This window comes from Panicum hallii, chromosome 9, assembly GCF_002211085.1.
Source record: "Panicum hallii strain FIL2 chromosome 9, PHallii_v3.1, whole genome shotgun sequence".
NCBI classification, from domain to species: Eukaryota; Viridiplantae; Streptophyta; class Magnoliopsida; order Poales; family Poaceae; genus Panicum; species Panicum hallii.
The window spans coordinates 71,463,178-71,484,225 of NC_038050.1; the positions used below are offsets into that span (position 1 = coordinate 71,463,178).

Consider the following 21,048-nt stretch of genomic DNA (forward strand, 5'->3'; position numbering starts at 1 on the left):
AGGCTAACACAGACCCTAATTCAGATATACGGAAAGCAAGCACGTTCCTTTATTCAAGTTCATGTCCAGGGTTCACCGTTCATGACTGCAACCACATAATTTGCAAATAGCTTACAACAACATAGCATATAACTCACATGCAAGAGCACATCTGCCTGGAAGCCCTTCAGGTGGCTCTTTGTGGCAATGTCTCGAATGCAGAAACTGTGTTCATAAACTTCATACGGTGAAGAGGTGCCCCACTTGGCTTGATGGCACACGCAACCTTGTCCTCGAGGGGGCAGCGTGCCCTCAACATGGAGAAAACATGGTTATTGAGCCTCCTGGCCTTCCTCATCGCTTCAAGGATGCCCTCATAGCCCTTCTCACACACATCATATATACAGCAATAAATTTCCAATCAAAATGTGATGAAGTATTCAATAAATTTTCTATTTCAAACAGGCATAAAAAATGACAAATTAAGTACTCATGTGAGAGACGGCCTGCCTATGAGGCATATGGCTCTGTTAACTATGTGGCTTTTGGACACCAGTGGAACCGAGTGTAAAGTATATAAAAATTTTTCTAAAAAAAACTATCAGGCATACAGCAGGGCATGATCCACATCCATTAACAAATTTCAGGTGGAAATTCAATAGCATTTGGAAGATATGAAAATGACAAAGGATTACTAGCCATGTATTATTTCTCTCTCCAAAACCTTGCAAATGTAGATGAATCCACCTACATGTCCACCCCACATCTGATAGTTTATATTTTTTGAGAAATTCTTAACATTCACACCTGGTTTTGCCAAAGGATATGTCATTATCATCTATATCATGGCCTCATGGAAGCACAGAAAAGTTTAAAATGAAATCAAATGACTACAGAAAAGTAGCAAGTTCTAAACCAATTTAAAATGGAAGTTCCAAAATAAGTACAAAGAAATAATCTCACTTGCAAGAAATTTGGACTTTTAGTCCTCTCTGAAGATTGATAGTGTGAAACTGTCGCGCTTTCTACTTCTGCCACGTTGAGAAATTGATAGGAGAAATCAAAAAGCTCGAAGTGCTGCTGCTGTCCCAGTAAGTACATGATCGTACAACCAGCCCATGCTACAGAATCACCCAGCATTTCTTGTTTCTTTGAAGGATTGGTAATGCTCTCTTCTAAGTAACTCTGGAGGGGCGAAAAAAGGAAAATCCGTCAATTCAAAGCATGAGGAAGAAGCACTAAAAGTTTAACACTCACTGGAACATACAAAAGCATAAGTAGCGCTGAAGCTAAATTATATGCCCAAAAAGAGAATTGCTAAATGGATGAAGATTGGAGAATAAGAATCAATCTGTTCATGATGAAGGCAAAGACTTTAGATAAAAATATCTAAATTCCTGAAAACCCTTGCTGACACATCCACCAGCAGCCTGCTCCCTAACTGTTAGGCGTTCAATTAGCAAGTATCATACTCCCCAATCAAAAACAAGCAGAATGGCTGGAATCGTGGTAGAATCCACGACAGATTCAGGTTGCCAATATTTCTTAATTCAACAGATTACGAGATCCTAGTTTCCGAATAAATACAGAACTTAAATTAATCTAAGAAACCAATAACGGAATTATTTTCTTATGAAAATATTTGTATTTTTTTAAAAATAAAATTTTCCCATACACATGAAGTGAACAAAAGGTTCATTGGTGTCCTTAATGCAATAGAAATCAAATAAAGTAGGATGTTTTTGTCATGTCGATTTATCAATCTATATTCATATGAACAACAATAAATGTGAAATAAGAGTTTTTTAATGAGACATGGTAAGTAGCTGAAAATGTATAATAGAATAAGTCTTCTTGAGTTTACTTACATACTGAAGACCACTAAAAATGCGATAGAAGTCCTTCGAAGTCGTTATGTCAATAAAACCTGTCTTTGGAGTTGCACTCCATTTGCTGTAGTGTCTATCCAGGGTAGCACTTGTGAAAGCAAGAGCATACTCCAGCACACTACCAGAGTTGAGATTTGATTTATACAGTAGACCTGTCGAAACATTTGTGTTATCCAAACTGATAACAGAGTACAACAGTGAAAAGGAAATCGCAAGTTTGAACACTTCGAGGAGTCATTTGTATGGGCCAGCATGGTGGGGTTTCAACCCAGTCCATTGTTATCAAAAAAAGAAAAAAAATAGTCCATTTGGATACACTTCGAGGAGTCATTTGTACGGGCCAGCATGGTGGGGTTTCAACCCAGTCCATTGTTATCAACAAAAAAAACATAGTCCATTTGGATCTTAGGTTTTCCACAACGTTAGGCTGGGATCCCGTCCATTCTGAACATCCAGTAAGGCCTAACTATGCACAATTGATTTCATCAAAGGTAACACCATTCTTCCTACAAAATAAAACAAATAACCAGTGCCATTCACAGCTGAGATATCATTCGTTTCAGATCTACAACCTGGAAGCCATCAGCCACAAATAACTATCGACTTTTCTGAAAATTTCAGTCAGCATGCAAATCATTAGAAACACAGCCCAGTAAGTTATCTATGGACTTACTGGCAGCTTCAGCTTGCTTTGACATCACAAGAAATGTAGATGGATTTGGGCATGCAGGGCTTGATGTGACAGCATTGGTGGCCGAACTCAAAAGTATGGTAAATGGAGTACTATCAGAGTAGGCATGCTTCACTTGCCCATCATTTCCTGGAACCAGTCCCAGCCACGGAGCTGACTGCATGAACTGTGTAGTGTCGATTTGTCTCTATTAGAGAAAAAAACATGCATATCAGTATTTAGTAAGACAAAGAGAATGCATCGTAACAGTACAGTATGAGAAAGGAAGAAAAACGTGACTGAGTCAAGAGGGAAAATCCATAACTGAAAGACTGAAGCTTTTTAAGTATACACAAAATTATAAACAAAGGTCAGCAATATATTATGCTATTGACAGAGAGCATCATAAAAGTGCAGAGGACAAAGAACATTAACATGTGCAACAGTTCTGGCACTGCGGGGAGCGCACATGGATTCTCCCAGAGAAACCTTCTGCTCCTTGTTTAGCCAACTAAAGTAACATTCAGTAAAGTAAAGGATTCAAAGGATCCTGAACCTCCAACTCAAACCAGATAGAAAACGAAATATAAATACAGGATATATTGAGGGGAAAAAAGAATGAGACAGAAACAGAAGAAAATAGAGACCGTTAGCATCTCCATGACTGGGATGAAAACAGCATTCTTTTTTACTGTCCTACGGCATGGCGCAGTTAAAACTACTCACTTCAGTGGATCTGACTTCTGTATTTGACATCCTTATGTGCAATAGATTAAAGGGAACTTTTGATCTGCTCTCAATATGTGTACTGCAAAACTTCTCTACAATGGTACTTTTCTACGGCTTTACTAGAGTACCTAAAAGTTTGCAAGATAGCAGAAGAAACAGTGTACCAGAAACTGAACAATCTGAGAAACTAATAAAGCTCCCTGTGAACATACATATGCTTACCAAAACAATGTCTAGAATGCTCATCCAGTACAAAGCACTTCCAATTTCCTTAAGATCATGAAGAACTTCAGTTTTCACTTCTGATTTTGCTTCCCATGTCAATATTTCATGAATTATTTTCTGGCAACCTACAATAAAGGCAGCACAAAATTGATCCTTCTTAGAGTTTAAATTAGAGATGTTTTGTTGGCTTGGAACTACTGCATGCTGGTGTATGTACTAAATACACTGGAAATTAAAGATATTTGGCTACACAAGCATGCTAGCTGGGGCCAAGCTGTACTTGATGGCTAAGAGAATGTCCTACCTAAAATGATCAATTAACTTGTGGATGGTACAAACTCTAAAATGGATTTACCAAATATACCCCAATGTTCAAATTAGAACCTAATATTATAGCTAATAGCCTAAAGGCCATTCTCAATGGGAGTTTCATTCTCATTAAATAGAGTGACATGTCAGCATTTTGATTTTTTTTCCCTATCTATTAATACAATGACATGCAGCTCTCCTGCGTGTTCGAGAAAAAAAAAGACATGTCAGCATTTTTGATGATGTTGCAAAGAATTAATGAAGAGAGAGGTGAAATGAGTTTCATCTAGATGAAACCCTGTGTACACTGTTTCCAAGATAGCTTGGGTCTTGCATGTAGCCTAGGAAACAACAAAATATGAAACTATGCATTGTATGAAACTATTTCATCTATGGACCAAATGCTCTCTAGCTTATGTGGCAGTCTTGGAAACATAAATATGAAATCTCCATTGAGAATGGCCTAACACTGCCCACCACATTGACACCAATAAAACAAAATATACTGCAAACATAGCTCTGTTCTGAAGGAGAGATGCTCATGACTAGCACATAATAAAAAATGGAACTTCTGTAAACATATAATTTCCCTTGTAAATAAACAAAAGTAGATAGGTTGATTGAACAATGAATGGGGGCAATAAATGATAGTGTAGTACTCCCTCCATTCCAAAATGTAGGTCGTTTTGGCTTTTCTAGGTTCATAATTTTTGCTATGTACCTAGATATATGTCATATCTAGGTGCATAGCAAACACTATGAAATTAGAAAAGCCAAAACAACCTACATTTTGGAACGGAGGGAGTAGTAATGTGGGACGACATTCACAATGGGATTTAGAACCATGATCGCCACCAGCTGACATTACCTGCTATACCGCCATCAAATGAAAGAAGTCCAATAGATTTTGGCAATGCTTCTTGCAGTGCAGTTATTTTTGGCACCATACCTGTAATCTGAAAAGGAAGAAACATAGTTAGTTCCTTAATAATTTTGATTATTTCTAGGTATGTCTCCTTCTTAGGCATGACAAAACAAAATGCTCCTTACTACTCACCTTACTTGATATATGATCCAGTAAAGCACGGATGATTGCAGGCAATGATCTGGAACCAAGCAGTTTAACAACTGCAAACATATGAGGAACTCCAAAAAAGTCACGGTACAACCCAGCAAGACCCTGGTATGCCATGGTCAAATCCTACAACGAAAATGAGAGCATGCAGTTGTACAAATTAAGGTATAGCTTATTGGCAGGTACAGATTGTAAACTCGGTAAAAATGGAAGAGTTAGTAAAGTCCAAGATGCGTATTATAATATCTTGCAAATTGCCATATTTAGAAATTAACAGTATCCAGGAAAAAAGTAGAAGTGGCTCAGCTCATTAGTCCATAACAGTATTTTTCCATCAGAATTCATGCTATACAACTCCTAAACTCTGAAGTATGAGTTTCAAATTTATATCGTGTGGTTAATCATATCCGTGGAACCAAGAACATTATAGAAGTACTTGTGGACCCAAGAAATAGATGCCCAAGATCAGCATTAGAGTAAGGCTTGATCAGTTATATGTTGCGTTGATTGCTGCATTACCAAGACTTTGAATTCACGAGTTGACAACTGTTAAAGCAACTTGCCAATTTAATAAAAAATGCTTACATGTGATCCACAATAGAAGTAGGGCTTCCCACTAGATGCACTTGATCTATGAGAAGAGTGATGAGTTCCTTTTATGGATCTAACAAACCGCTGTGTGGTATTACATAAGATGAAATTGGGCAAGAAATCTGTCTGCATCTCACTCCATATCTGGATACCAGAAAAATTATCAAATTAGAATAAAATTTTAATTAGATGAAACAGCAAACCTTGCAGGAATAAGCACAAAGATGCATTTCATAATGAAACATAACCCTTTATAATGTGATTTCCGAGTAAGACTTTGCTATCAAATTGTTTCTTTTTCATAACTAATTGCCAACAAACAATAAATCATTCACTGGTTGCACAATAAAGAATTAAAAAACCATCAATGATTGATAATTTTCCTACCAACCAAAGAAACTACAAGCTGATACAAGTAAATTATAGATCATGACCACCAGAAGTGGCGGGATGACAACATTATCACATGTATTATGACTGAAAATCAGGATCATGATAGGGTCCCAAACCTGAGAAGAGATGCGACTTGAATAAGAGACCAGCGAAAGATTCTCTTGCATCTCGCTAAGCATAAGGCAGTAAGAATCCAATTCAAGAAATTTTGATATTGATTGGTGTGTAAGCTCCAAAATATCCAACAGTTGTTGCAGTTCCTAATTTGAAAAGACATAACGAGGGGTTCCGAAAATTAATTTACCAGACCAGCATGTAGGTTGCTTAAGAAAATTAAGTATAGTAGACTACAGATTAGATGACAGTTAAACATTCTTACCACAACACCACATAGATCTCCATTTTCAAAGCGCTCAAGTAGAAAATCAATATTTTCCCGGAATATTTTGTTCATTCTGTGAGTAATTAGGCTTCTTAGGTCAATTGTCCTCCCCAAAACCTGAGATATAAAATGAAATCCTTCAGCGATAATGCAATAATCTAGAGGCCAAATGTTATAAATCTTCATAGGAGGGTAATTGCATACATTTACAAGAGAATAAATTGAGCTTATAATCAAACAACTTTGTTTCCTTGACAAAGAATAAAAAAGGAACCAAATGCTTGCTGCTGATTCAGATTTCAGAGGCTGCAGCAAAGCTAAGAGTAATAAAAGGCCAAACTTAGGCTGAAGCTGGACACAATGGTCCAAATTCAAGAATGCACAGCATAACCATGATACAAGAAATCAAATTATGATATCCAACAAGGGTACCTTGGTCCTAGTTTCATCACAGTCAGTAAGGTATGGGCTAGTTTTGAAATACAACTTTGGAAACAGAAGTGTTATTGTTGCACTCAGATTATAGAAGAGTAATGTAACTACACAAGCTCTTCAGAAGCATATCAACGGACTAGATTACAGAAAACTAAACTCTTGGAAAAACTACATATTGTTCTTTCCAAGCACAAGGAAAATTTTGTTCTTGATAAAAGAATACCAACATAAATATCAGGATACGTTTGCTTTTGCTATAATGCGACACCTAATTTTGCTTCTGCCATCTATTTTAATCGCCTTTCGGGTTTTCCACTAGATTCTCATTAACATGCTTGCATGGATTCGCAGTCCAACTGACAACGATGACAAAAAACAAACAAGCACCTAATGGGATAATCCAAAAACAAAATACCCTGAACCATATCGTATGAGCTAAGCCCTTACCATTACTCTTCTTAACTTGAAAATTGCGTCAAATCGCAAAGGTTTGACAAAGTACTTCTCACCATCATCGCATGCGTATGTAAATGAACTATCAAGAAGAGTACTGCATAAGAAGGCGAAAGATCAGTACAAGAGACATATAGACTCCAAGTCTCCAATCAAATCTTTATACAAAATTCTTGGTCCCATTTTTATACAATGTTGAAGTAAAACTCCTTTGTGTACATACAAATAGATGAAACAGATGAAAAGGTTCATACCTTGCTGCACAGCTCTTGTAATATGTAAATATTATCTCATTAAGCTTCTGAGCAAGAAGATCGAAACAAAGATCAACCTACAAGTCAGCACATAAGTAGTACAGGTAAGATGTTTACAAATGCAAAACAGGCAAACAGCAGAATTTTTTTTCTTGAACACACAGGAGAGCTGTATCATTTCATTAAGAATGAAGGTAATAAAAGGGTTAGGGTTTGGACTCCCTCGTCCCCCCACACACACCGCACACTCAAAAGAAACTAGAGAGGCATCTCCGCCACTTGCTGAAGAAACACGACCCGACCACCCACTAAACAGGACCAAGTGCCTGGGATGAGCGACCTTACAAGTAGTTCTGGAGCCCTAATGCTCCAGCAGAACACCATAAAACACTCACATTTGCTTAAAATGGTCCAAGATGGTGATTTATATGCAACTAGACTATGTGGGACTTCAAACAACCACTACCAGCCCCATCATGTATTGAATCGGGTCTGGATGCTACATAGCCGAGTGGACTAATATTGTTCAAATTGGTTGAATATGTTCAGCAATAAAAACAATAACGGAGAACGCAGTCAAGAGGGAGAACATGTCTGACGCCTTCCAAATTTTGGCAGTGCGAGAATGGTTAGGATAAGTGTGAATGGTAATTGCCTACCTCAGCTTCTATTTCATCATAAAGAAATCTCTGCTTGAGACAAGTTAGTGCATGTTGAGCAGAGTCATTGTAAAGGTCAAATGGTATCAAAATGCTTTCGAGAAGACCAGCATCTTGTGATTCAATGACATGGTCCACCAGCATCCATGGGAGCGAGCATTCAATTGGAAACTGTCACCAAGACATAAATTAGTATTGGCCTGCAATATAATTTACAAAAAGCTGCATAAACATAAATTGTACATTCAAAATATCACAAATAGTTCCTCCCATCTAGAATTTCATTACACTTCACAAAGGAATACAAAAATGCTCCACCTGAATGACACGGGAAGATTCCAGGTAAAATTCTCTGAACCAAAGAAACCCAAGATCAGTTAGAGTACCAATAGTCGCTGCATGCACCCCACAAAAAAGATAGCAGTTAATTTCACAATCCAAAGGAACGAAATAAACAAACTGTAAATATGAATTTCTGAAATCCAGATTGGTAACTGTGGAGTAGTGAAATGAAGGCAGGCTGAATATTTCCACAAGAGCAAAATACGAAACATATGAAATGTATGCAGAACTCCAAGTGCATGCAAATTGCTATTTCTAAGGTTGACGAAGCTTAAGTAGGCACCTGTATAATCCAAAATATGCAAGAAAAAACTGAGTTTGTAGAAAAATGTCTCTAGTTGTTTAAGATCCTCCACAGGTATTCCGGAGCCACTATTCCCAAATAGTCCTCCAGGTTTTCTCATATTACCACCAGATACAAGCTCACAGATAAGAAATTGCAAACAGTGGATCTGTAAAGATATTGGTAACAACAATATTAGTTAAGTCAGTAATACAGTGAACAGAAGATATCTAAAGTAGAATAAAAAAGTACAACGGACATTACAGCAATATATTGTAAAATAAAATAAATGAATGAAAGTTTACGGTTGCTATACTCATGAGAATCTCATCATGTCCTAGTCCGGTTATTTATTAAAATGCACTACTTTCCTACTTAAAATACTGGTGCCACATGAATCACTGAAACGTACAGATTCAAAAGCGTAAAAATAATATACCAAACCTTTTAATTTACTTTTCCAGTGAGTGCAATAAGGATGTATATTGATTGAATTCGACAGTTAGAGAGTTTCCCCAAATGGGCTTTTGAAGCCATCAACACTCATATGGCGCATTTCTTCTGGAATAACCAAGAAGGGGAGAAGAAGTATCACTTGGCTAACTGGCAATGATTGCTCAGAAAAAAGAATATGGTGGCATGGGGGTTCCTGACCTGCAACAACTAAATCTTTGCCTGCTTGCTTCTTGGATCTCTAGATATCACCTCAACAAAGAAGCTGTGTGGAGGAAAATCGTGGACAGTAAATACAATATAAATGACCCAAACATTTTCTGCTGTTCTGACTCTAAGATCTCTCCTTTATGGAAGGGAGTGCTCTGGGCATGCAAGGCTGCGAAAATGGGGTACACCTGGAAGGTGGGAGATGGTAAATCCATCAGATTCTGGGAGGATCGATGGTTCGGCAATTCCAGCCTCGCTATCCAATATTGGCCATTATATAACATTGTCAATGAAAAGGGAGCCACGGTGGCTGAGGCGTGGGATGGCACAGACTTGAGATTCACTTTTAGGAGGACTGTTTCCAGTCAGGGGATGGCCTTGTGGCATGAGCTCTGCAGCATTGCAGAATCTATTACCTTCTCAGGTGAGGAGGACACTATTATTTGGAGCTTTAGCTCGACTGGCACCTATTTTGTACAATCCCTTTATGGGGTGATTAATTTCAGGGGGGTTACCCCTGTCCATATCCCGGCTGTGTGGGGACTAAGGATCCCACCTAGGTTACTAACTCAGGATAACCTGAGCAAAAGGAGAGAAGTCGTTGATAAAACCTGCCTTTTATGTAAGGAAAATGAGTCTATTGTTCATTTATTCTTCGAGTGTGTGGTAGCTAAAGAGGTTTGGAATTTCTGTGCTGATACTCTGGGCTTGAGCCCAAATCCTTGTTTTGAATCTATTGCTAGATTCTGGATTAGCAGGAAAAATCATGTCGCTCTGAATCTTTGTACTTCAGCTATTATGTGGAGTATTTGGAAACTGAGAAATGCCTTTTGCTTTAAGGGGGAGGTGTGGAGCGACGTGAGGAAAGTGGTGCTCAAGGCGTGCGGGACCATGAGAAGATGGAAAAGTTTGTGCAGAAACCTGGAGGAAGCTCAATTGGAAGAAATCCTGGGGAAGTTGGAGTCCAATGCAAGACTGCCGTTGCGCATATGTGGGAGCCTGCAAGCTTCGTGGCTGCTATGGAGAGACAAAGCTGGTAGGAGATGGGAGCAGGCGCTTCATCACCTTCTGGTGTGGGAGAAACACCTGAAGTGCTGGCTGAGTTTGTGCCGGGTTTACACCTGTTTTCTGTGAACTTGCATAGCGGGCGTGCTTAGAATACGCTTAAAACTGTGCTGAACTTGCTGTAAACTTGGATCATTTTCTTCTCCCTGATGGGAAGTTAAATGAGAGGCTTGCCCTTTTTCTAAAAAAAGACTCAGTCAATTCTATTACATCCTTCTGTTGTTTTTCCATTTTATACTACTGAAATCAATAAAACAATAATGTTGTTTCGAAAAATCATTGCCACCTGGGCCCTACAAAGTTGAAATCTCGGATTGTATTAACATCGGAAAGAACGCAAACTTTGCCAGGCAATGCAAGAGCTAAGAATATAAATTAATAGATAATTGCATACTAAAAAACATGAATAAAACCTGTGCAGCTGTTGGTGCAACTGGTCTAGGGTAAAATGTGTTTTGTCTCATTTCCTCAGTTTCTTGGTGTAGCGAGTGCTGCTCTGGGTCTGCCTTGCTAGTGTTGGCCATCCAATCTGCTGAAAGGGTTCGCATATCAGAGAGAATCCTGAAACAATACAAAGGAAAATGAGAAAAACCTTTTCATTTTCCAAATCTGTTCTCAAAATAGGAGTGCAATGTCACACAAGCTTCAATTCAATTCAGATACTGTCAATCACAAATTATATTAAGAAGAAAATAGGCACCCAAATTCGCCTCAACAAGTACTTTGAACTTGGGTTATCTGGGCATACATTCACATCAACAATAAACTGAGCTAGGTCAAGTTCCTCATCTGGCATCATATTTTACTATTTTTTGGATATAAAAATACGATGTCAACAGTCAAGTAAAAAGGGATGTTGTGAGAGCAAGTTACCGAGAAAGGTCCTTCTTCTTTCTAAATGTTGTACGAAGCATAGTATCTAGTTTATCCTGCACAAAATCTTGGACCTCCATATGTATTGTTTCCCACAAAGCTTCAGAAACTAGAGTATCACAATGTTGCATCATCAATCCAATACTCTTTATGTAACCAATTAATTCAAGCAGAGCCCTTCGTTCTTCCGCAGTATAGTTCCAACGTACTACCTGCATTGCAAATAGTTGAAAAACCATATTGTTATTATGAGTTGTGAGGTCATAAGGGAATAATTTAACACAGTGAAAAATAAATCAAGAAAAACAAAAGAGAATAGTGCAACACTAATGGATTTCTAACAGAACTTCTTGAAGATGCATGTTTAAATAAGGAAAAAGTCTACATACCCCCACCCCCCCCACTATTCATGGACTACTTCACCCCCCAAACTATAAAACCAGATATTCTACCCCCTGAACTTTCCAAAACCGGTCAAATAACACCCCCCCCAAAGTGGTTTTGCTACAGTGGCGAGGTTTTGTCTTTTTTATTTATTTCCGCTGAATCTTTGAAAAATCATAGTAAATCACAGAAAAATCATAAAATGGAAAATCCAATTTTGTTGGACTCCACATGAGTAGATCTAAACAGTGAAGATATAATATGCCAATATGGTATGCTTCAGTACAAAGTTTTTGCTGTACCTTTAGATCTATGCTTTTTTATAATTAATTGAAATAATTCATAGCTGCAGCTTCTATGGTCCAATTGTGGTGAAATTTTTATGGTTGGCAAATTATTGTATGCTTGAACTGTAGTAAAAATTTCATACTAATTGGATCATGTATAACTTATAGATCTATGCTTTTTTATAATTAATTGAAATAATTCATAGCTGCAGCTTCTATGGTCCAATTGTGGTGAAATTTTTATGGTTGGCAAATTATTGTATGCTTGAACTGTAGTAAAAATTTCATACTAATTGGATCATGTATAACTTAGTTATAGATAAAGCATAGATTCGGAGCATAGATTTAATAAGCATAAACCTAAATAAATCTATAACTAAGTTATACAGGATCCAATGAGTATGAAATTTTTACTATAGTTCAAGCATACAATAATTTTCGCACCATAAAAAATTCACCACAATTGTACCATAGAAGCTGCAGTTATGAATTTTCCAATTAATTAAAGAAAAGCATAGATCTAAAGCTACAGCAAAAACTTTATACTAAAGAATACCATATTATATGTTCACTGTGTAGATCTACTCATGTGGAGTCCAACAAAATTGGATTTTCCATTTTATGATTTTTCTGTGATTTACTATGATTTTTCAAATATTTGGCGGAAATAAATAAAAAAGAAAAGGACAAAACCGCGCCACTGTAGCAAAACCACCGTCCAAAACCACCTGGGGGTTATTTGACCGGTTTTGGAAAGTTCAAGGGGTAGAATATCCGGTTTTATAGTTTGGGCCTTTGGGGGGGTGAAGTAGTCCACCATGAAAAGTTGGGGGGGGGGGGGGTTATGTAGACTTTTTCCTTTAAATAACAAAGGCCACATTGGAATGGAGTAAACTTAAGCAGCAGAACGACAGAACTTAAGCTGCTATCAGGGCCCCAACAAAGTGAAAACACAACAATACGAGGGTTACTAAAGACAAAATCATTCATGTACACAAATCCCAAGGTTCATAAAAAATTGTTTGAGGCATCAAGCATGTTCTCAAAGAGAGACACATATATTGGGATAAAACAACTAAAAGGATTGAAAGATAGCAAATAAAAGAGAAGGATTTCTTTCTTGATTCTAATGGAAATATGGAATGCTATCCCTTCGTAGGGATGGCTTGATTTGGACTTCAATTAATAATATCTAAACTTAGGAAACTTGGAATTACTTAAAGGGAACAAGCCCAATAAATAAGGAAATTATTCACTATGAGTCTAGTTCCCACTTAGCACTCTGCTGGTGGGTCCCAAATGAACAGTAGAGGGGTGCCATAGTCCCTCAGAGCAGCAATTGACTACAAGGAAAGGGAATGGCTAAAGTACACCATTGTTTTCCTACAAAAGTTTTCCCCTTAAGCATCCTTCACTTAAACAAGCAGCAATGCAAGGAAATGAAAGTGCTGTAAATTGCACTAAATGACAACATAGTCATTCTGGAAACTTAAAGGAATAAAAGCTTCAATAGCCAAATTATATAAGTCGTAGTAAAAAAGTGAGAACAGCTTGCAGTGAAGAGGGGAAGACCTTTTCATAGTCAAAAAATGTTGTGATGTTTTGTTGAGAATCTGAAATAGGTGGTTCTTTACAGGGGCGAGAGAATTTCCAAGCACACTGTTCCCAAATCCTGCCAGTCCAACGACTAAGAAGCTGGAAGCCTTCAACCACAATATCATACATGTTCCCTTTAATATCTCTAGACCAGTCATTATCTACACCATCTGATGACTTGAGCATTATCATCTGAAAGAAAAGATCAATGTCAATGCATGCAACAGTGAACCAAAGAAGAATAAGTGCCATTATTTTAGAGTTAAATGAAAGTTCTTTAGAGTTTTTCTTTTCCTTTTGGTGACTCAATGAACATGGTATACTGCAAATATATGTTTCATTAACCCAAAGGTACAGAATGCAATTGGAAGGAATATTTGAACCACTGTTCAAACAGTGATTACTATGCAAAGAACAGCAATCATGGCTTGTAGATATCAGTTGTACTGTTATTATAGAAAAGACTAACAAAGTAACGGAATGAAAATTTATATCTTCAATTTTACCTGATTCATAGCAGAGGCAAAACGTACAGAGAATTCGTCATGCTCAGCTCTGATAGTTCCCATGTGATTCAAAATCAAATAATGCCTCTGATAAGTGGTTCAGTTAAGGAATTTCAAGCATGTGATGACCTGCCATATGCAGATTTAGTTCATTCTGATTGTGCTTTATGCTCTAACAAAGTCCCATTTGCCTTTATGTGGAATAAATCATTAGAACCTGCTGTTTGTAAGTAAATAAATAAATAATAATGCTTCTGTTCAAAACCAATGTTTATTTGAACCCATTTGTGAAAACATGCTTAGAAAACTTAGCAGAAAGGATATTCTTGTAGCTCTCGGGGAGGAATTTCATGAGGCGCTGGAAGACTAAGGAGACGAGTTTGACTAGAAAAATTTTGAAAATATGATGATAATTCCTTCAAAATTGCAGCGGGAGAGAGATGCAGATCTGGAAATGCTGGGATAACTGGGTCATTCTGTACAAAAAGAAGGTAAGAGCAATAGAAAATTAATGAGATAAACATCAACTCCAAATATTCTAATAATAAGTAGAGTTAAGTGGATATACAAGGAGATAACCAAACCTTAAAAATGTTGAGAAGACGATTTATCTTCACCCTCTTATAAAGTGACTCACTCTCCTTCTCTGATGAGGTTGCTAGAACAACCAAAACTGGGAGGACACGAAGCAGGGTATGACGCTCAGGGAAAAGGAGAGCAAAATCCAACTCCAATGACTCCACGCAAAATACTATAAGAACCTGTAGGATATCCTCTACGCTATTGTTTTGAGTTAAGAAAATCAATAGAAGAAGGACAAATAAAGTGAAGCAACTATGGATGAGAACATTACTTTGTTCTAACATATAAGGTGCACAGTAACATGCAGAGTTTATACAACAACAACAACAACAACTTAGCCTTTTGTCCCATGCAGAGTTTATAGCTATATGAAATTTAACATAACTAACAATCAGCTACTCAGACAGCTCAAGTGCAAGTCCAAGGGCACGGTCTACAGTACTGGTGTGCAGATTTGTTTATTGAAGTGAGCTTTCAGTAATAACTTCAAGTGCAGGATTGTGTTGCCAAATTCTCATCATGACCTGAACAAAAATATAACATATTTACCTTCAATCCATCATACAAAGTAACTTGTACTTTCACCTATAGCAGGGAAAGTTATAAGAGACATGATCTCTGTCGTAAACATATCAAAATCTATCAATTTTGAAATTGCATTTTTTTCCCTACTACTAGCAACAAAATCATCTCAAATAGATCATGTAGAATGTTTATAAAAAGCAAACAATTATGATATTCAAACACAGAAAGTGGGATACGTATTCGTCCGAAACATCTCAGCATGCAAGTTTAACAAGATGGCCCATCTGGTGCTCAGAAAAATCTGCAGATGCAAGCGAGAAATCAATTTAAAAATATGCATAATATAACAGATACCATGATAAAACTTGCATATGCCAGATGATTCAACGAGAGGCATTTGTGTGGTCCATTTCCATCCCTAAAAAATTTAAGTGTTTTTCTATAAGTATGTTTATAAAATTGATTATTCTACTAAAGTACTTCACAAACATTTAATCCATTCGATGGACCAGTAAACAATAGCATCAGTTACACGGTCAAGAGAACAGCATCGCACTGCAGTTCCTGTAATGCATGTCCGTACATCATGGTGCATAAGATTCTTGTCCCACCCCGTCCTCCAAAGCCGCACTGCCCAGCCCTTCCGAGGGGCGGGCCCGCATACACATAGTACCCTGCTTACACTTTTGTCCTCACTTCATATAAAAGGGTCAACCCGAAGGTGCTATGGCTGGAGGACAAAGGCTTATAAGTCGGCTCCACCCTTGCTCAACTAGCAAGGTGGTACTAAACATGTGCACGCAGCACTCATGGGCCACTATTGGGCCACATCCAAATTGGGCCGGGTGTCACAATTCTTGAGTCCCATTATCATATCTGATTGGCATACTGATGTAGAAGTGGGGAATAAGTTCATTAAAAGGATGCACGAATAACCAGGAAGGATTTAAAAGTTCAAATATAACAAGAAACTGTAATATTGAGATACGACAAACCAGCAACCTGAAGATCATCTAGCTCTTCTCTCATGGTGTCAGTATCCTGCCACTGGCTGCTTACTTGAGTAAATGTTCTACATGAAAATATTAGAAATAATCAATTTCTTGCTGCATCTATGAGGACATGGATTAACAATCAACATGAATATATTCTAGAATCCATAAATCAAAAGAAAATAGGATTTACCATAAAAATATCAGGATGTTGATGAATGACCGTGCTCTAATAATTAAGTTGCAAAGTGGTAAAAGTGACAGTGTATTCATTACTATATGTTATCCCTTTTAGGCCTCTGGAAAGTATAGCATTCCACTTTATGTTGCAAGTGAATTGGTAACTTTATAGCATCTATAATAAATTTAGTCCACTGAAAGTTGTACGAGTTACTCTATACAACTTAAAACAGTGCCAAGAAGTCATGTAGGTTCCTAACCAGTTATTTTGGAGAGCAAATATTTGGCTCATCCAAAGATAAATGTCATAGCAACATGCGGCAATACTTTCAATGCGACTGCATACAAACATCATATCACACTACAGCCACAAAAAACATGGACATAAGAACATGCCATTCTTTATGGTAGTTTGTGAAAAAAGTGAAGGGGAATGTTGAATCCAGCTATACTCAATGGATTCAAAAAACAAACAAACAACAAGGACAAGAAATATTGTTTCGAGGCACGAAAACTTTGGAAAACAACTTGGTGCACAACTATAGAATAACAAGGTAATCAACTGGCAGTCAGCAAATTTTAGAGCAGCCACAGTTCCATACTCATTGCCGTCACTCTGTTATAGATGCTCTGAAAGACAAGGTGTGACCATGTACCTCTTGTACCATGAAAAATCATTAGGTATGCTGGCTTTTGCATTCTTGAGATGATCAAGCTGCAGTAGGACATCAAGCAACTTCAGCATAGACCTGCATTCAAATCACAAAAACAACAACAACAATAAGCCTTTTATTCCCAAGAAAGTTGGGGTAGGCTAGAGAGTAAACCCAACCCAGCAACAAAAAAAAAAGAGGGTAAAAATTAACAAATAGAAGCATCTCTTATGGAGATGTAATCAAATGAGTAACATCAATATAAAATCATACGTCTCATTCTCAACTTGAAAAAGAAAAGGTCAAACGATATTAAACTAGAACGTGAGAGAATATAGTTGGCATCAAAGCTATGTATTCCAATACAATCTGAGACAACATCTCGAAAAAACATAAGCTAAGCAATGGGCACCAGGCGAAAGAACAAACCAAAAATGAGTGATTGTGGGTCCATTAACCAGTCTCTCTGGCCTTGAGAATCTCTGCATGTCAGCTGCCAACTGCACCAGATGATACAATGGTGTGAAAATCAACAAGAGGTGCTGAAGATGTGCCTTATGAAGGAAAATACACTATAGATAGAAGAGACAAGTATCTTAAAGAGATCCACAATGCCATCTCTGGAGCTATTACCTTAGAAGCAGCCGATGCTTGCCATCTCTGAATTTCACGTAAACGACTCATTTCCAAGTCAAGAACTTGATAGGTTTCCAGATACAAGTCGGCTTGGCTATGCTTCATTGAATCAGGCAGCTGCATTCAAGGTTCTATAATATATTATTCTCATGGCCATAGAAACTGATAGAGAATTATGTGCTTCATTCATGTTGGAGAATTTTGACCATCTCTGGAAGATACCAGATAACCGTTTGGAATCAACAATAGAGATAGCAAAAGAAATAACAGATGTTCTGAATTCTGAAACACATTTAGTTAGAAAGAAGAAACCTAGCTCCAACACTAACAAGATGGCACTTCAGAAGAAGAATAAACTCATATCACAACCAGCGAACACCTCGCAGAGGATGCGATTCAATCAACAAAAAATAAACTGATCGAAAGTCACCCAAATTTTGATTGATTGGCATGCAAGGTGGGAAAAAGAGACTAGTAGTATGCATGTAAAATGACTTCAAATAATTCATGAAGGAAAACTGGCATTGGGATAAGAGAATCACAGTAACAAAAAAGATAAGGTAGAAAACATTGTTACCATCGTTACAAGAAATATAAACATTTGTGTCATATCAGTATGCTGCGGAATTGGAAGGGAACAGGGCATATCAAGTGATTTATTTACATAATTAACAGGATAATGGCATAATGCGACTCAGACACAATAAATAACCAGAGAGTTAACTAAAGCTAACCTGAGGTAGTGCTTTTACACAGCTACGGTATGTGTACAGCAAAGAAGCCATTTCTTTTCCCTCTTGAATCAGCGTATTCTGCAATTCATTTTTCCACCCACAAAAAAAGTGGAAGATAGAAAATAAGCATGTCTCATTTAATGCAAGATGAAGAAGTTTGATTACACGAAGCAGAGAGGATAAGGATTAAAAGAGAAAAAAGGGATGTGCATATGCCTTAAAAATTCATGAAATGGGTAGGTAAGTCAGTAAAGCATTGCACTGCGAAAAAAAATCAAAATATACAATCTTTTTTATATATATTAATTCCTTCAAATGGTCAGACCACACAAGGTTTTTCTGATAAAAGAGGGACAATTTGGAATGCAAGACTTCCACAGGAGAGTTAACACATTCCATATTTCGTCAAAAGGCGGTAAGGGCAAAGCACTTGCTAACCATTTCTACAGAAATTAAGCCTAGCCCTGAGACCCAGATGAACTTAAAAGTCCCAATCATAAAAGAGAATAATGTAAGCAGTGTTCATACAAGTGGTATTAGACTTGTTGAATTGCTGTAAATGCTGCTGTCAAATAGTGGTTACATGAAGCAGATACAATGGAACATTGTTGAAAATCATGATGAAGACCAAGGGCAGATAGTATATAATAAAATTAGCCCATATATTCACAACTCACAAGGAACTGGTTATCATAGAAGGAAAGTTTGTGTCTGCGTGCTTGGGTGCAAATTCGTAAATGTGTTTCTGCTATGTGCTCTAACAGGAGGACGCGATCCAACATGAAATAAAGCGGTTTTATCAAGGAGGGACATCCTTTGGGTGCCTTGCGTAGGCAACAGGAGCATAGACTATAATGAGTCAATGACTGAGATTGCCTCCTCGATTAAAACTTCATACTTCATCTAGACCATTAGCAGAGTAGTTATCAGTTCGCAAGGACATCTCTTAAAGACATCACTTCCCAAGCAGGATCAAAACAGTTAGGGGTGGAAACAAAATGAGGATGTGCAATGCAATCACAGACCAACAAGGAGCTACATACCAGCTGGTTGATTGCTTTTGTGTCTTCTCCAAGTGATAGACGATAAGCAGCAACATCGCTGTACTCTGAATACAAAATTACAAACTTCATATGACAACAGGGAAGTATGAAACTGTGGCAAATGTTAATACCAATTCAAGTACCCAAGTCCTAAGCTTAGCAGAACAAGGAAAAGAAATACAATGTGCTATTTGGTTCCATGAGCCTATCAGACATCACCATGACAACCATGCAGAATAATGTACTTAAAACCAACAGCATCAAAAGCATTATTATGTTTATGTCACATACCAATAGGACTGTTAGTTGCATATCTTTCACTAGACAGGAGCACAGCTAACCCCTGCACATCTGGTTGCTCATCCTGAAATTTGAAATATAGCTAATTAATTTGAAACCTCAATCCAGCAAACGCAACACATTTGTACTGATTCAAAGAATGCAAACCACATACAGGATATCAATCACAGGAGGTTAGAAAATGCATGACCAAACACAAACTGCAAGTGGGAATGCCAACACGCTCCCAATCAGTTCAGAGAACCATCAATCAAAGTTCTCCATAACCCAGTTCAAACCACTGGAATACGCCTAATAGCTGCTCGGATTGACAATGAGGAGCTCGACAACCACTAGAGTTGGCAGGAGTCACAACTCACAACTCTCTATAACAGCATTCTAGTTTTCAACTATACGGTGCACTAAAGTAAATCATTAATGCCTGATATTTTAACTAGGGACGGATATTAGCAATAATTCAAGAGTGCACGCCCCTCTTTTTTTCCCCTCACAACACCTCGACGGTATGATTAAATCTAAGAAAGTGCAACAATGCACAACAATCCTCCTGGGGATTAAGACCAAGCATCTCGGTCAAAAGCTGCAAGCCATTGGTCCAATTATCCCCGCATATTCACGTAAGCGACCACCAGGCACCCCTCATTATTCCATTCCGACTTTGCGCAAACCCAATTTTGGTACCAAAATCCCTCCAACTTCACCAAGCGTTCGAAACTTTGAAGACAAGCAAAGTAGCAAACAAGCAAAGCAATAAGCTACCCGGGCCAATTCGCGGACCCCGCGGCTGGAGGAGACGCGCGAGCGCCGCATTTCGACTACGCATTACTTTGTCGCGCAGATCAGGCGCGAAATTGAGGCGGGGGCGGGAGGAGGGGCCGGGCGCGCGTACCTCGAGGGAGAAGGTGGAGAGAGCGGCGATGGCCTCCTCCACGGGGATGGCCATGTCGCCGGCGCCGGGGCCGGCGCGGCGGAGGCCGCCGGGGAGGAGGCGCAGGGGCGTAGGCGAGGTAGTAGTGGCGGAGTTGTTGGGAGTGGGAGCGAAGTGGTGGTACCGTGCAGCCGTGCTAGTCAGAGAGAGACGAAAACGAGTTCGTGCAGAGAGAGGGAGAGGGAGTGCGTCAGGGAGACAAGGAGATGCACCAACTCGTCCTCTCCCCGTGAGGCGTGAGCTGTGGGCAGCGGTGGGCCAGGGTAGAGGGGTGAAGAAGACGTTGAGTCCACTCGAAGTGAAAGGCGGCAGCTTGGCTGCTTGGCCGTGCGGCCCCTTGCGACGACATGACAGAAATGCAACCGTTCAGGTGGCAAGTGATTAAGTCGGGCTCTAATGAACCGACGAATATAAGCTAAAATCTAGTTAGTCT

At 38.4% G+C, this 21,048-nt stretch overlaps 1 protein-coding gene across 1 annotated transcript; it reads right to left on the minus strand.

Annotated features, from left to right (window-relative positions):
• Nucleotides 1-25: 25 nt before the first annotated feature.
• Nucleotides 26-20,814, minus strand: LOC112874728 (protein PIR). The gene is made up of 30 exons (XM_025938227.1): nt 20,577-20,814; nt 19,679-19,751; nt 19,388-19,452; nt 18,345-18,422; nt 17,608-17,727; nt 17,404-17,474; nt 16,978-17,070; nt 16,152-16,221; nt 15,386-15,450; nt 14,627-14,822; nt 14,367-14,518; nt 14,043-14,136; nt 13,513-13,728; nt 11,270-11,481; nt 10,810-10,957; nt 8,669-8,837; nt 8,362-8,438; nt 8,044-8,214; nt 7,385-7,461; nt 7,125-7,227; nt 6,240-6,359; nt 5,977-6,120; nt 5,462-5,611; nt 4,859-5,002; nt 4,670-4,757; nt 3,490-3,617; nt 2,542-2,746; nt 1,848-2,020; nt 943-1,164; nt 26-361 (listed from the first exon to the last, which is right to left on the minus strand). Exons 1-30 carry the CDS (start codon nt 20,628-20,630, stop codon nt 167-169), a joined length of 3,873 nt encoding a protein of 1,290 aa, XP_025794012.1. The 5' UTR covers nt 20,631-20,814; the 3' UTR covers nt 26-166.
• Nucleotides 20,815-21,048: the final 234 nt, after the last annotated feature.